Here is a 17352-nt window from a genome sequence, read left to right as displayed (position 1 = left end):
GGCGCCTGGGTGGCTCAGTCGGTTAAGCGACTGCCTTCGGCTCAGGTCATGATCCTGGAGTCCCTGGATCGAGTCCCGCATCGGGCTCCCTGCTCGGCAGGGAGTCTGCTTCTCCCTCTGACCCTCCCCCCTCTCATGTGCTCTCTCTCATTCTCTCTCTCTCAAATAAAGAAATAAAATCTTTAAAAAAAAAAAAAAACAACAAAAAAAGAATGTCTTTTGTGTGATAATGACATGACTAGTGGCTGGGGGTTCCTAGATAGCTTCACATGGGGTCTGGTCACCAGAAAGACCAAGGAAAACCGTATTAGAGCCTGTGAGCTTTTGGCCCCATCCCTGTCCTCCAGGAAGGAAAGAGGGGCTGGAGATTGAGTTAATCACCAAAGCCATGATTTAATCAATCATGTCTGCCTAATGAAATCTCGTAAAACCCCTACGGGGTGGGATTCAGAGGGCCTCTGAGTTGGTGAACACTGGGAAGGTGGGAGAGTGATGGGCCCTGAGGGGGCATGGAAACTCCCCATATTTCCCTTCAGAAGTACACATTTTGCCCTGTTTGGTTCTCTCTGGAAGGACTTGTTTTTGTTTTTGTTTTGTTTTGTTTTTTAAAGATTTTATTTATTTATTTGACAGAGAGAGAGCGACAGCGAGAGAGGGAACACAAGCAGGGGGAGCGGGAGAGGGAGATGCAGGCTCCCCGCCGAGCAGGGAGCCCGATGTGGGGCTCGATCCCAGGACGCTGGGATCATGACCTGAGCTGAAGGCAGACGCTTAAGAACTGAGCCACCCAGGCGCCCCTGGAAGGACTTGTTAATGAGTACTTTCTCCTTTTTTATAGAGTAAATGGGGGAGCAAACCCATTATATGCCTGCTGAATTCTGTCATTAGAATTTTAATTTTATATTTATTTATTTACTAAAGATTTTATTTATTTGAGAGAGACAGCACACAAGCAGGGGGAGCTGCAGAGGGAGAGGGAGAAGCAGGCTCCCCACTGAGCAGCGAGCCTGATGTAGGGCTTGATCCTAGGACCTTGAGATCATGACCTGAGCCAAAGGCAGATGCTTAACCGACTGAGCCACCCAGGCATCCCTGTCATTAGAATTTTTAAAATGTAATACCTTTTAACACTTTATATATTTTAAATGTCATAAAATTTCTGTTTTCTGGTTAAAGACTATCACTGTCTTGGTGTTTTGTTGTATTTACTTCTAAGACCGGGTCTAACTGGAGAAGGCACTTCACTCAACAGAGCAAAGACTTTTTTTTTTTTTTAAATCACTTCACTGGACCCTCAGTAAAGAAAAAGCCGAGCTAACATGCTGATGCTTGGCGGTCGGCAGCCAACTGCTTGGGTCCCTGCCTTCCTCACATCTGTGCAAAGCAGAACGACACCTGTCTTCCTATCACAGATTGGGTTCTTTGTGGGTCAGGTAGGCAGAACTGTGAACATCAAACTTGTAAACACAGGCTAAATAGATTTTGTGGAGTCAGCGAATGTTTTAAATCAATTCTTCTCTGATACAATGTTTGAAATGAAACAATGTCCGTCTATTTTCCCCTTAGGACTCGATTACCAGTCCTGCCCTACATCAGAAGATTGTGAAAACAACCCCGTGGATTCTTTCTGGAAAAGGGCGTCTATGCAGGTGAGCTTGGGAAGGCCGGCTGGGAGGCTAGCACAGGTGGGACCCATGAACATAAGACAGAGGGGTTCAGAGACGGGGCCATCGGGTCATGACTTTATGTCTCTGAGCCTCTCTTTGTGTCCACGTTCGCCACATTCTGATTCACTCTGTCTGCTCCATAAAGATGTGAGGACTTAAGGAGCCTAAATACTTAGCACAGCAAGCAAACACATTCAGTGAATGTTGGTATAGATGAGGATATTAAATAGTCGCTATTACTATAGTGTTGTGGCTGCTCTTAGTATTTCGAATCAATGCGATTTTGATTGCTATGTAAAATGGGGCGGCCCCTGTTTTATGTGAGACCTTGGGACACCTGAGATCCAGCTGTCGGGGTCAGAAATGTCCCCAAGCCTGCTATTCATCATAGAGGAGGTGATAGGAGGTGGTAGGTGACAGGCGAGGGGAAGATAAACTGGACACACAGAAATGGCCCCTTACCGAAGGTCTGTTCCTCAGAAAATACTGCCACCAGAGATGATGACAGTCTATTAAATGTTAGCTGTATTGACTCGGAGGCCAGTGGACTTCAGGGTCCTGCCACCCACCACCAGCAGCTCCCTCTCAGGGCTGTCCATGCCCCTTTTTGTCCCATCCTGGATCCCTGGGTGTCCACTGGGTCCCTTGTTGATCAGAGTGAGATTACTTTGGTTAAATCCTCCTTCACGCTGCGATTTGGAGCAGGACAGAGGGCCGGCTCCAGGCAAAAGGCATTGTTTATTGCTGAGCTCTCCTGCTGATCCCGTGGGAGCACCGCATTTATGCTCACTACCCGTTGGCTCCGTTTCCAGTGGAGACTCCACTCAGTGAGCGCCAGGCTGCCAGAGCCCCTCATGGAGGCTACGGGGGCATCATCACCTGAATGTGGGATCATAGCTGCAACTCAGAGGCAATAGCAACACTCTCATCAAGGAGCTAAGAATCATGCCCACATTTTATGAGCCCTCAGAATGTGCTGCATAGTCTATGCACAAGGAGAGGTAGTTGAGTATGTGATGAGGAGAGGGTCGGAATTGTAGCAGAGAAGTATTCAGTACATGTTGATAATTATTATTTTGTTTTATTTTATTTTTATTTATTTTTAAAAGATTTTTATTTTTATTTTGTATTTTTTTAAAAGATTTTATTTATTTATTTGACAGAGAGAGACACAGCGAGAGAGGAAACATAAGCAGGGAGAGTGGGAGAGGGAGAAGCAGGCGCCCCGTGGAGCAGGGAGCCCTATGCGGGGCTCGATCCCAGGACCCTGGGATCATGACCTGAGCTGAAGGCAGACGCTTAACGACTGAGCCACCCAGGCGCCCCAAAAGATTTTTAAAATGTATTTATTTTAGAGAGAAAGAGAGAGAGAGAGAGCATGCATGCAAGTGGGGGCAGGGGCAGAGGGAGAGAATCTCAAGCACTCTGTACTGAGCACCGGGAGCCTGGCACGGGGCTCGATCCCACGACCCTGAGATCATGACCTGAGCTGAAACCAAGAGTCGGATGCTTAACCAACTGAGCTACCCAGGTGTCCCAGTAATTATTATTTTAAATGATTTAATCTTTATAACAATCCTATGAGGTCAGGGACCCTTATGACCCCTGTTTTACAGATAGGAAAAATGAGGCATAAAGAGATCAAGAAACTTAAGCAGCCTTATTTTTTTTTATTTATTTATTTTCTTTCTATTCAACTTATTAAGCAGCCTTATTCCAGAGCTAATAAGTGGAGGAGCCAGAGAACAAATTTTTCAACCACTACATCATATAGCCTCATTGTATCTGCATGCATTTTTTATTTCATTTTTTTTTTCTTACCAATGTGATAGCTGCTCAGGATAAAAAAGTGACAAATAATAGAAAATACAAATAAGAAAATTAATCATGTATATACCTGCTGCCTGAAGGCAACCCCTTCAGCATTATGGTCATCAGACCTTGGCATTTGTGGATTTGACCATGACCATTAGCACGGACTATTGGAACCCTGAGACGTGCATGACATGCACGTCTCAAGTGTATTGTTGCTTTGCTGCTGCTGGTATTGGGCATCACTAAGTCCAGTCATGGCTCTCTCGGTGCCACCTACCTTCCCAGCCCCCCACCTCACTCCAGTATCAACCTTTTATCAGGGAAATTGTATGTTCTGGTAGTATTCTGAAGTGGAGATTTGGGAACTTCGCTGGACCTATCTCTTCCTTGGGAATTTTGGGGGGAACTAAAATTCCCAGACTTTTGTCCAATTATTTTTAGCATAGTAGAGCTTCTGCTTTATCTTCCTAATATTGCACTTTGCTTTACATACACATACTTCCTCTGTGTTTGCAAATCTTTTGCACAGTTTTATTAATGGCAGGCTAATATTTCAGACACTTAAGTACTATCAGTTACTTGCCATTCCTTTGTTGTTGACTATTTTAGATGGCTTACAAACAATGCTGCAGTACACACCTTTGTGCACAATGCTTGTGATGGTCCTTAGAGCTGTTTACAAAATGTCTGGTTCATCTTCTGCATACATGGTTTGCATTCCCCTGCCTTGTTGACGTTACTTGCTTGTGGCTTCTTGTGACTTGCCAATGAGATGTGAGAGGGAGTGTGTATGATTTCTGGGTGGAAATGTCTCAGAACTGGTCTGTGATTTACCACTGTCCCCTTCTCCCTTCCCTGACAATCAATGACTTTGCAGATATGGACTCTTGATCAGCTTATGTCCCAGAGCGAGGACATAGGGGACAAAACCCCAGTGGACTTGTGATAAGGATGTAGAGTGAGCATGAAATAAATCTTTGTTGTTTAAAGCCACTGTGATTTTGAGGTTGTTTGGCAGCATACTTTAGTGTATTCCAGCTGATACAATGCTGGAAACTGATCATTTCACATGGTTTTCCAAGTAGATTCCCAGCCATGGAATCACAGAGTCTAGGAGTTTTTGACATTTCAAAGCAATTTGCTTTCCAAGAGATGCCATTTGCATCCCTACCAGCTGTATGAAATATCAAATTTAGTACATCCTTGCTCACACTGAGGAATGTCAATTTAAAAAAATTGCTCATTTCATAGCTGAAAAATGACATGTGTTAATTTAATCAAAATACTTGTTTCTTCTTACAGTATTCAAAGGACAGTTCTGGGGTGATCTATGTCATGCTGAATGGTTCAAAGCCATCAGGAGCCTATCCTGTTAAAGGGTAAGAACACCAGCATCAACAAATACAACAAAGAACGCCAAGTTGTTTATTTAGTTTTTTCAAATGGAAGCTTAAGAAAACTGTCTTAATCACCAGCATAAGGCTTCCTTTTGTAAGTTCAGGTAAAGCAAAGACAATTGAATGACTGGAGGTCAGAGCCATGTCTATACATCTCTGCCATTAATAGCTGATGAATGCACGAATGAAATAAATAACCTAAAAATAAAAGCCAAAAATACCCCCACAGAACACCCTGAAAGCTTTTCAACAAAAGTAATGTGTAAATCAACTAACAGTGAAATGGGAAAAGTATCCTATTGCTTTAGGACTTTAAGAAATGTTGGGGCACCTGGGTGGCTCAGTCAGTTAAGCGTCCAACTCTTTTTTTTTTTTTAAAGATTTTATTTATTTATTTGACAGAGAGAGACACAGTGAGAGAGGGAACACAAGTAAGGGGAGTGGGAGAGGGAGAAGCAGGCTTCCTGCTGAGCAGGGAGTCTGACGTGGGGCTCCATCCCAGGACCCTGGGACCATGACCTGAGCCAAAGGCAGACTCTTAACGAATGAGCCACCCAGGCGCCCCAAGCGTCCAACTCTTGATTTCAGCTCAGGTCATGATCTCAGGGTCGTGAGATCGAGTCCAGCATCTGGCTCCCCACTCAGTGTGGAGTCTGCTTGAGATTCTCTCTCTCCCTCTTCCTTTGCCCCTCCCCCTGCTTGCATGCTTGCACTCTCTCTTGCTTTCTCAGTAAATAAATAAATAAAAATCTTTTTAAAAAAATGTCTTTCCTCCTTCTCAGTTTTTTTGCAGATTTTGAAATTCCCTATTTCCAGAAGGATAAAATCACGCGAATTGAGGTCTGGGTTATGCATGACATCGGAAGACCGAAAGTGTAAGCCAAGGTGTTACTGATGTTGGTAATTGTGCAAACACACTTCTCTTGAATATGCTATAATCAAGGCCGTTTTACATTTTCATTTTTGGGGAAACAACAGTGTTCTCTGTTTCTAATGTCAAGGGTAAAGAAAGACAAAGTCTTGACTTTTAGGTATTGCCACTAAGCAGTCCTGAGCCCAGAGAGAGGACCTCCTTTATTCAGTACTATTCTCAGCCAAGGAAAATGGTGTTCCTTTCTGAGCTACCTGGGCAGCGCTGGATAGGAGAGTTCCTTGTGCATTTGTGTGGGTCAAAGCCAGTTTTTCCCCCAGTTGTTTGAAAGCCCCCACCAGGAGTTCTCAGAATTGACCCAAGGACTATGTAATGAAGACTTTATTCTCAGAGAACAACCATTTCCACAACTGGGTCTCAGATAACTGGCCAAGGAAACTGTTAAGATCCATATTTTCTGGAAAACCACTTGAGTTTGTATAAATGCAAGGCTGACCTTATTCTTCTCATCAGTGTGGAGCGTTGCTGTTGAAGACGGAAGATAAGAAACGAAAACCCAGATGCTTCAGAGACAAGCCAAGGAGGCCCAGCCTGGCTCAAGTACAGCCATATTAGGCTTTAGAGGCCTGCTGGGGCCTTGCTCTTCAGAGCACTGAGGAAAAGTATTGCCAGCCCCAATGAGTATGTTCTGGGAGAATCTTGGCAACGTCCCCATTTCTGGCCCCTAGAGCCCTCAGACTCACCGTATAATGAGGGATTATTTTTTCCTGTCTCTTAAACAAGAGATTAAATTTGCAGATGACTTACTACATAGTAATACCAGGATCTGCATTTCTCTTCCTGGAAGACAAATTTTACTTATGTTGCATAAAGAACAGTGTATATTATTTTTCTTATTTCTGTGGGAATTTGCTCTTTGTCTAGAAATTATGCTCGCTTGTTGTTTTAACGTTTCTATCGGAGACAGCTTGCCCTTTGAACCTATCTTTAGTGAGATAAGGAAATTGCAATTCAACGTTATCTTGGACCAACATTTCTGCTACAGCCGAGTTGATAAAAGGGCCCAGAGCACATGGTTGTATGTTTGTGCCAGAGTGGAGTTACGGGTCATGAGCTAAGGAAGTGAGGGTCCTGAACTGCTCAGATTTTAGGGGGAAAAAAGAACAACTTATAGACAAAGAGCTAAAAACAATATGGCTGATACCTGATTGTGGTTAGCATTGTTTTAGCTGCCATTATAAAAAACAAATAGTAAAATAATCCATTGACCTCTATATATCCAGATGTCCTGAAACCCCCACATCATTGCTTTCTGAAAATTCTCAGTAGTGAGCTTGTCCTGGAGAAGGACTTCATCCCAGATTTTGGCTAGGTTCTAAAACATGATGTCACTTAACCCCCTGCCCTCATCATTCCTGTAATGCCTAGAATTCCACTTCTTTTGTGAAAACTTCCTCCAGTCACTCATTTCCACTCTGTCTACTCCCTCTCTATTAGTGTTACAGTGGGGAGGCTGTTTCTCTTTTCATTCCGGGTAAACTGGGGCAGGGCTGCCGGTGACATGAATGCCACATCTGCTTGCCAGAGCTGCTGGTATTCGTGCTGTTTGCCCCTGCTGAATTATGGCCACAGGAGGGCAGGACTCCCAGCGGGGGAGAGTGTGGGGAAATGAACACTCACATGGTGACCTGGTGGGCAGCAGAGGGTGCAATTTGGCACTGCCCCTTGTTGGAAAAGAAACAACAGGCCCAATTAATAATGTAACCTTGTGTATCAACTCTACTTCCATAACAACAACAAAAAAGTAACAGTGGGTCCCAAATGGAGTCAGTTCTCCCCGCAGTAGCAAACCAAGTTTCAACCTCTCCCAGAAATGTGACCTTTCAACAGTCAATCTGAAATTTCCTGATCAGCCACAGTGAGGTCATCGGCACACTAAATCCTTGCCTCTCCCTTCCCCCCAAAGAGAAGGTGACCTGGCCTGAAATAATCCTTTCTTTTCTTTTGTTAATAACTTCCTTGTCACACCCTCCTAATGATACAAAGCCTTCCATTTCCAAGGACTTCTCAGAGCACTTGCCTGTTTACTAGGAGGGATGCCGCTCTATTCCTGAATCGTTGAATAAAGCCAATTAGATTTTCAGATTTACTCAGTTGAATTTTTGTGCTTTGACGCTATCGAGGAGCCTTAAATTGCATTCAAAACCTTAGTGCCAGAAAACCTACTTCCAGGAATTTATGCTAAGGGAATAAAGAATTAAAGGATGTGTTTGAAAATGAAGCTCCAACAAGGTTAGTTTTAGTGTGACTAAATATATAGGATATATTTCCTATATCGTATGTATTTTTTTTTAAAGATTTTTTAATTTTATTTTATTTATTTGACAGAGAGAGACACAGCGAGAGAGGGAACACAAGCAGGGGGAGTGGGAGAGGGAGAAGCAGGCTCCCCGCAGAGCAGGGAGCCCGATGCGGGACTCGATCCCAGGACCCCGGGATCACGACCCGAGCCGAAGGCAGTCGCTTAACCAACTGAGCCACCCAGGCGCCCTCCTATATCGTATATTTTGATATAGGAATCAAACTTGATCATCAACAAGAGGGGACGGGTTTTATGAATCATGTTCTGATTATGTAAGGGAGACCATGCAGGAATTTAAAAATAACAGCAGAGAAGTATACAGAAGTATACTTGTGCCAAAGCAGAATACAAAATGCATCGGACAGCAGAAGCCTATTATAGTTTAAAAGTCTCGTGGGAAGGAATGTATTTCAAACGTTTAGAAGGATATACACCAAAATGTTAGCAGCACTTGGCCCTAGTGATAAGCGATTGGGGTGATTTCTTTTTCCTTGTGTTTATTTGCATTTTTTGCTAATTTTTGACTTGTATGTTCTTGTTTTCATTTAAAGCCTAACCTAACACACATTGTATGGTGAGCACGTTGGTAGCCCTGTGCTGGCCTGGGGCGCGTCGCTGAGGTGCGTTGCTGGGTGGGGCGCACTGCGCATGCGCCAGCCCAGGCCCTCCCAGTGCGCTGGACCCGCCGACTTTGGAGCTCAGCGCACGGTCTCCTGGGGTACCGCGGGTTCCCCGCAAGCGGCAGTTTTGGGGTTACTGTCGCGTATTCCCTCAGAAAGGAGAATAACCCGGGAAGCACGTGGTCATAGGAAATTTTAATTCACCCCGAAACAGCTTCCTTTTTTCCTCCTCCTTTAATTTTACTTACATGTTTTTATATTTTAGGGAATCCTGTGGAGAAGGCACTGTGAAAATCCTGGAAGAGAGACTGAAGAAAATGGGTTTTCAGTACAGCTGTATTAACGATCACCTGTAGGTGGTATATCATAATCAGTGTGCAATTTCAAAGGTGGAGCAGTGATTTTGGAGAGCACGGGGCTGTTGAATGTGTTCTGCTGGGATCAGCTCTAAGGGCCACAGGACTGTGCCTTCTGGGCTGTCACTGGGTGTGAGGGCTGGGAGTGCCTTCTGGCCAGGGCTCTGCCTGGGTCCCACCCACTTTTGTCCAGAGTCCTCTTTAAAAGATGCTACAAGGACAAATAGAAACCCCTTTTCATTTGTGCATGTCCTGTTTCCCCTCCCTTGCTTCTGGCAGGTGAGTAACCTGGGAACAGGCACTGTGGTCCCTTTATCTTTGGATGCCACGGATCCTTGCCCAAGATAGACGCTAGGGTGGGTTTGCTTGAGATTCTTACAGAGAAATGCATCTTAACAGTAGACCAGTAGGAAAATAATAACAGCTACCATTGATTGAGCACATTATGGGCTAAGTACTTTATGTACTTATAATCAGGTGTTGCCTGCAGGCTTTCCTGATTCTTGGAAATTTAAGATTTTATTTTGGAGAGAGAGAGAGCGCATGCGTGTGAGTGGGGGGTGAGGGGCAGAAGGAGACAGGGAGAATCTCAAGCAGACTCCATGCTGAGTGAGGAGCCCCACGCTGGGCTCCATCTCATGACCCTGAGATCACCACCTGAGCTGAAACCAAGAGTCACACCCTAAGCCACCCCGGTGCCCCTGATTCTTGGAAATTTAGATAAGTTAGGCTGAATCCCTAAGTACCATTGAAAACCCTCCCCTGCACTGGGAACTCCTTACCTTGCTGCTTCCTGCTTTTCTCCACCTCAATGCCTAAGTCTGCAGCCCTGCTTGGTTCCTCAGGGTGGAGGTGCAACATTGCAAGGACTGGGTCGCTTTCTTGAAAATTCGTGGGTACAGCAGAGTGGAAATTCCATCTGCAGTCTTGTCCAGCCCCCACGACCATCCAGCTGGCTCTGCCGCACTATGCCTTCTCATGAGCTCTGTGGGCTGGATAATCCTCCCAGCTGAGCAAAGCCCACTGGAAATATGGGTTGCTCCCCCGTTTTTTCAGACAAAGAGCCCCTCGAAGCTGTTTTTCACAGCTTGATGCTGTATCAGTGTACCCCTCTGCTACTGTTAACGCTCTCAGGAAGCTCAAAAGTGAGGTGTTACCACCCTCTATTAAAAACAAAACAAAGCAGGCGCCTGGGTGGCTCAGTTGGTTAAGCCAAGCCTTCGGCTCAGGTCATGATCTCAGGATCCTGGGATGGAACCCTGCATCGGGCTCCCTGCTCTGCAGGAAGCCTGCTCCTCCCTCTCCCACTCCCCCTGCTTGTGTTCTCTCTCTCGCTGTGTCTCTGTCAAATAAATAAATAAAAATCTTAAAAAAAAGCGCAAATACTGTTTTTGGAAACTATAGACTCTGTACAGGAAAATGCACCAACCATAAGTACACAGTTGGATGAATTTTCCCAAGTTCAACACACAACAACATAACCAGCAGCTCAGAGTCTCCCCTCATCCTCCCTTTCAGCCTTCCTGCCTGCCCACAATAGTAACCTCTCTCTAGACTTGTCTTAGATTCCTTGTGTCTGTTGTTAAGCTTTATATAAATATCCCTTTTCCGCAGATGGGTAAATTAAGGGTCAGAGAGATTAAATAAGTTTTCCAAGGTTACCACTCAGGGACAGAGCTGAGTTTTGAACCCAGCATTGTATGGCTTTGAAGGATGCTCTTTTCTTTCTACTCTAGGACCCTTCCTTTCTTAAAGCACCAGGTTGTATTTTATTTTTTTAAGACTATTCAAATTCCAGTTAGTTAACATACAGTGCAATATTAGTTTGAGGTGAACAGTATAGTGATTCCACATTTCAGTACAACACCCGGTGCTCATCACAACAAGAAAGCACCAGATTTTCATAAATTTGCCTTAAAAGGCAGGTCTTTGCTAAAGCAGCTCAATGATGGGGAAAATTGTGCCTAAAAATTCCACATTTAGGACCACTTTACTTTGGCCCAGGAACTCCCTTGAGGAGGCTGTCTTTGTAAGTCATCAGGCCGCATGTGGTGACCCAAGCCAGAGCCCAAGGTGTCCTTCCCCGCTCACGGCTGTCCTAGGGGACTCAGCCTGCTTTCACTTGCTCTAGTTGTCCCCACCTGCACTGCCCTTCAGGGCTCTTCCCTTGCAAGCCTGGCTCAGCTCCCCTTCTCCCTCTTCTTTACTGCCCATTGGGCTCCGGTGTTCAGCTGGGATTTGTATTGCTCCTGGGAGCGCAGAGGAGATAACGAAAGGTCTACCTTGGGAGAATGACCAAGGTTAACACACCAACCTCCTCCCCTAACAACCTCTTGCCCCACACAATTCAAGTGACATGCCTCTGTCCTGTGGCTGTCAGTTCTCCCCAAGATTGTTGCACATTTTGGCCAGCTCTTCTCTTTTCAGAGCCTCTCTTGCCTCCTGGTTGATTTCTGTGAGCTCTGTATTGAGCCAGACTCCATGAAACTCAATGACTTTGGGGGTTGGGGGCAGAAAACAGCAACAACAAGCTATTCTCATAACAAATACCTGCGTAGTATAGACTTTACCAGAGAGTAGTCAAGTCCTGGGGAGCAGTAAAGCGAACAACGCATTTCCTGTTTTTCCAGAGTCCCTTCCAGCACCTGGCCAGGAGAAAGCTGCTGTTGGCCTGCCTCCTCCTTAGTGCCCAGTGTGCCGCAGCTACCTGGATCCTCTCTCTCTTCTGCTTTCCCTGCCCTCCTGGGACTCTGCATCTTCTCCCTCTACTGGGTAGCTTCTTTGCTGAAGCCTGGGTACTAGCCATCACCCGTGTGCGTCAAGTCCAACTTTCTGGCCAAAGACCTCATCAGGAGGATTTTCCAAGCAAGCCTGTTCCATCCTTACAGAAGTGGTTCCATGCTTGGGCTCTGGTGTGAGCCTGCAAGGTTCAAGTTCAGCTCCACAATGGCTACTGTGTGTACTTGGGCAAGTGACTCTGATTAGCTTTCTCAGCTCTAAGTTGGAGATGGTAATACCCGCTCCATTTGGTTGTTGAGAGGATTCAATGACATGGTCTGTATAAACATAATCAGATTTCTTGGTACATAGTAAGTGCTCAATAAATGCTAGCTAATATTTCTTAAAAGAAATAGTTTGTGTGGGAGCACCTGGGTGGCTCAGTTGGTTAAGCATCTGCCTTCGGCTTGGGTCATGATCCCAGGGTCCTGGGATCAAGCCCTGCATCGGGCTCCTTGCTCAGTGGGAAGCCTGCTTCTCCCTCTGCCCGCCGCTCCCCCTGCTTGTGCTCTCTCTCTCTCTCAAATAAGTAAAATCTTAAAAAAAAAAAAAGTTTGTGTGTTCTTCAAGGTCAGAGACTTTGTATCCCCAATACTTTGTAGACACATCATAAAATGTTTGATGAGTGAGAGTCATTTAAATAATCCCTTAAATATTCTTTCTTTTCATTCCGTAGACCAGTGAAGCTCTTAAAGTGCGTGGACCACAGCACCCATCCTGACTGTGCTTTGAATTCGTAAGTAGATGTCTGACCCAACCTCCTTGCTTCCCCAAGATAACCAGGCCTTACCATTGACAGAACGCCGATGAACTGCAGTATGATTTAACACCCACGCCCTAAAATAATCTGGCTGCTGAGTAAGGTTTGTGCTTCTGCGCTTCTCAGTCTCTCTGAGCTGCTAGGTCGCTGCAGGTTTGGAGAACATATGCCCAAGTGGGCTGACCTCCTGCTGAGGGGCAGAGCAGAGCCTGTCATGCTGCAGTGGGTGCTCCCTAACGTCCATAGGATCCATTCTTCCATCTACAAGGGGCAGAACATTAATCAGGGCTGCAAGCCAGACACTGTGCTGTGTGTATTACATAGAATATTTTGTCCATTTTTATAACTAGTCCATTAGAGAGAGAGAGACAGACACAGAAAGAGAGAAGGAGGGAATATGCAGTTACCTACTGGAACCAGCCTGGTCATCGCCCCCTGGATTACTGAGTAGACCCTAATGAGTCTCCTTGCTTCCACTTTGTCCCATCCCTCATGGCTTCTTTGCAACCCAGATGCTAGAGTCAGCCTATTATTTTAACTGTTTATTAGGGAAACTTCCAAACATACACATAGAGTGTAGTTCTTCAACCATTGAGTCATGTGACTCGTCTGCTCACAACTCTGCAGTTGCTCCCACATCCCTCTCAGAGTCAGAGCCAAACAGCCTGCCCCGGCCCATTTCTCTCCGTCTTCTTTCCTGCTCCTTTCCTCTTTCTGCGCCTCAACCATAGTGGCCTCCTGGAACATGCCAGGCATGTTCCTGCCCCTGCGCCTTTGCCTGCACTGTTCATTCTGCCTGGAAGTCCTTCCCCTAGCTGTTTGTGCGGCTAACTTTCTCACCTACTGCATTAACTCCTATCTTGCCTCCATGAAGTTATGGTGATCTCAGTATTTGAAATTACAGCCTGCACCGTAGATGGCTCTGTGAAACCCCTCATGATGTTCTATTTTACCTTTTTATAGTGTTTCTCATCCTCCAGCTTCTTTGCTCAATAAGTTTATTCTTTACTGCCTGTCTCCCACATGTTAGAACATAAGCCCCAGAAAGACAGGAACTTTTACCTGTTTTGTTCAGTGATGGATGTGTCCCAGATTAGCATGTAGCCTGCAACCGGTTAGGTGCTTAGGAATGAAGGAATGAATAAATGAATGAGTGAATGAACAAATGATTGGTTTCTACTCTGAGGAGGCATTTGGATTTGAGACAAAGAATGTCTCAATTTGGTCAGGCAGTCGAAAGGAATGACAAATGTCCTACAAGAGTTGGAGATGTGTCTGGTGTATATATATATATATATATATATATTCCAGATTTTGATTGCAAGAAACGGAAACCAATGGCTCACTTAGGTGGAGGAAGGGCGGAATAAGGTTGTTGAGAGGATTTAATAGGTAGGCAATCCAGTGAGCTGAGGACTTCAAAAAGCCTGGAGAGGTAGATATCCATAGTGTTACAGCATAACTTAGGTCTTTATGATTTTACTCCTTGTCTCCTTAAGCCAACTGTCAGCTTTATACAGATACAGATCATGCCCATGGCACCCTACACAGCCATTCCTGAAACAGGCAGGTGATGCCACCCTGGCTCCCTGTGCCTCAGTTTACCTCCTGTACTGCAGGAGGTGTCAGGTGAATGAGGGTGTCTCTCCTTACCTGTTGCCAGAACTTTCCGGGGACTTCGGGCGTGTCAGGCTTCCAGCCTGGCAGTCCTGGAGTCATCATCTTGTTTCTTTCCAGGAAAGTGGGCAACTCGATCCCCATCAGTGATGCTGAAGGGGTTAAGTGATCTCTTAAAGTCCCTTAGGACTGGCTAGAGCCAGAAACAGAACCCAAGTTTGTGTGTCGAGTCCTTGCTTTCCCCACCAAACCATACTGCCTCAAAACGTCACTGTGGCTCACAGCACAGCAGATAAGGGATTTAAAGTACCTGATCTGCTCTCTACTTTGGGCATTCTTCCAGCAATTGTTGCAAAGATTTATGTATGACAGTTCTTTCCCCATGCCACTGAATGTCAAGAAGAAAACCCTCTTTCTTTTTTTTTTTATATATTTTATTTATTTGACAGAGAGAGACACAGCGAGAGAGAGAACGAGAGAGAGAACACAAGCAGAGGGAGTGGGAGAGGGAGAAGCAGGCTTCCCACTGAGCAGGGAGCCCAACGCGGGGCTCAATCGCAGGACTCCGGGATCATGACCTGAGCCGAAGGCAGACGCTTAACGACTGAGCCACCCAGGTTCCCCAAGAAGAAAACCCTCTTTCACTCTTGGCAGGTTTTCTTCCACTTTCTTTGCCCTGGAAGGAATTTTACTGATCTCTTTTTTAAACAACTTAGCTAAGGATATTGATAGATGATTTGCAGGAGACGATCCCCAAGTGGCAAATATGGAGAATGATTTCATCTTTCTAGTAATAATGAGATACAAATTTAATGAGGTGCAATTTTCACCTCAACATCTTGGACATACCTTAGCCAAAAATAGCGAAAAAATATTTTAAAAGTGTTATTCAATGCTTGATGCTATTGTAAGTTTATAAATTGCTCAGGAGAACAATTTGACAATATGTATCAGAAATTATAAAAATATTCACAGTCTTTGGCCTAAGTCAGACCTTAGGGTACTTCCGGTACCCTCTTCTAAAAAAAAAATTTTTTGTTTGTTTGTTTTATTTATTTATTCATGAGAGTCAGAGAGAGAGATAGAGAGAGGCAGTGGCAGAGGGAGAAGCAGGCTCCCCGCCTAGCAGGGAGCCCGATGCAGGACTCGATCCGAGGACCCCGGGATCGTGACCTGAGCCGAAGGCAGACGCTTAACCATCTGAGCCACCCAGGCACCCCCCCGGTACCCTCTTCTAAAGAAATGATTCAGAATGTGGGCGCAACCTGTATGTTCAAAGATGTTCATCACAGCATTCTTTATAATACTGAATCCAAAGTGTAAGTATTGGGAGCTGGACCTAAATATCCAATGAGAAGTGAGTGGTTACATCGAAGGATTACATTTACTGGATGGAATATAATGTAGATATTGTATGTAGATTATATTTCCATAAAATTGGGGTGGGGGACAGTGGTAGGAATAATCATACAGCAATGGAAAAATTCTCATGAACAATTCAAGTGAAAAAATATGTAGAAAACAAACTTAAAGGCTTATAGGCTCTAGTTTTGGCCAAAAATTCAGTACAATGATAATCTACTGGATTGGCGAAGATATGAGAAAACAGATGTACTTATGTTATTAAAATAAGGACTCACTTTGTCAGTCAGGGTCAAGGAGAAACATCAAATCTCTTATCTTGGTCTGAATTCTCTGTCCAAAATGAGTTGTCCCTTCTCCCCCCAACACACCCCAGGACACAGAAGTGGGAATTCCAAGCTCCACTTGCTTAGGGATAATGGAGTAAAGGACTTTTAATCTGCAAAGGTTTAGAATGGAACAAACAGCTGTTTATATAAATCTAACTCATGTTATTAATAGTTCTGTGGTAAGTTTAGGAACAACTTACAGTTTTTGGTATTTAATTTATTTGCAACATTTTACAGAATTTAACATATAAAAATAGCTGTTGGAATAGCTCTTTGATTCCAAACATATCAGATTGGGATTTTTTTGTTGAAAGTTATATTTCAATAACATAAGTACTTAGATTTTACTAAATTTTTAGCCATGCTCTACCAACTGAGCCAGCCGGGCAACCCCCTAGGTTTTTAAATAGAAAAACATGATTCATAAATTAAATAGACAAATGTATGGGGAAATAAAGTTTTTGAATTTGTAAATTTAATAGCTAGAATTAATTTTTTAAGCCAAAGTAATTGCCAATAGTGTTTTTTTCTTTGCATGAAAGCTGCCCTCAAGCACAACCTCACATAAACAGGAAAAGTTTATGTTAAAATGTGACAAGTAGGGCGCCTGGGTGGCTCAGATGGTTAAGCGTCTGCCTTCGGCTCAGGTCATGATCCCAGGGTCCTGGGATTGAGTCCCGCATCGGGCTCCCTGCTCCTTGGGAGCCTGCTTCTCCCTCTGCCTCTCTCTGTCTCTCATGAATAAATAAATAAAATCTTTAAAGAAAAAAAAAAATGTGACAAGTAAAGGCCTAGAACATGAACCCAGTCATGAAAAGCAAAGGAAAGCAAAACTGTATGTTTCTATTTGTGCATGATAATGGACATCAATGATGAAATAGGTCTAAGGACATGAACTCCTAATTGCTCTAAGTGGTTACTTTTAGGAAAGGGAGTGAGAACTGGAAAAGGATGGAGACACTCAGTATAACTATTTTGTTCTGTAATATTTTATTTTTCTAAAAGAATATACATAGGTATGCCTGGATGGCTCAGTTTGTTAGTGTCCAACTCTTGATTTCAGCTCAGGTCATGATCTCAGTGTTGTAAGATGGAGCCCTGTGGTGGGCTCCGCGCTCAGTAGGGAGTGTGCTCTCCCTCTCCTTCTGCACCTCCGTGCTCTCTCTCTAAAATAAATAAATAAATCTTTAAAAAATCTTTTTTTAAAAGAATAAGCATAACTATACCCTTATATTCGTTAATTATCTTAAAGCAAAAAAAAAAAATCAATTTTGAGTAAATCAAGTCTGAGATTATCTGAATCAGAAGTGCAATTGTAGAAAATGTCCAGCAGGAGGAGCCCTAGTACAAATGTGTGGGCTGCTTAAGATTCTTTTATTTATTTATTTGAGAGAGAGAGAGAGAAAGAGAGAGAGTGA

At 44.2% G+C, this 17352-nt stretch overlaps 1 protein-coding gene across 6 annotated transcripts in view; it reads left to right on the top strand.

Annotated features, from left to right (window-relative positions):
• The window catches only part of BST1 (bone marrow stromal cell antigen 1), a 20853-nt gene extending 5326 nt beyond the window's left edge, over positions 1-15527 (top strand). The window contains exons 4-9 of one of the 6 annotated variants that reach the window (XM_081812579.1): positions 1567-1649; positions 4785-4861; positions 5662-5754; positions 8998-9084; positions 12543-12602; positions 14693-15515. In XM_081812579.1, the coding sequence (XP_081668705.1) occupies positions 1567-1649; positions 4785-4861; positions 5662-5754; positions 8998-9084; positions 12543-12602; positions 14693-14825 (533 nt within the window). In that variant the 3' untranslated portion in view covers positions 14826-15515. Of the gene's footprint in view, positions 1-1566; positions 1650-4784; positions 4862-5661; positions 5780-6263; positions 9085-12542; positions 12603-14692 lie in introns of those variants that run through there. The other 5 variants (XM_081812580.1, XM_081812581.1, XM_081812582.1 and 2 more) reach the window with 5 other exon arrangements.
• Positions 15528-17352: the final 1825 nt, after the last annotated feature.

The sequence above is a fragment of the Leptonychotes weddellii genome, chromosome 2 (assembly GCF_054177405.1).
Source record: "Leptonychotes weddellii isolate Sample4059 chromosome 2, ASM5417740v2, whole genome shotgun sequence".
NCBI lineage: Eukaryota > Metazoa > Chordata > Mammalia > Carnivora > Phocidae > Leptonychotes > Leptonychotes weddellii.
The sequence above is the reverse complement of the archived record's forward strand: the minus strand, read 5'-3'. Positions and strand labels throughout refer to the sequence as shown.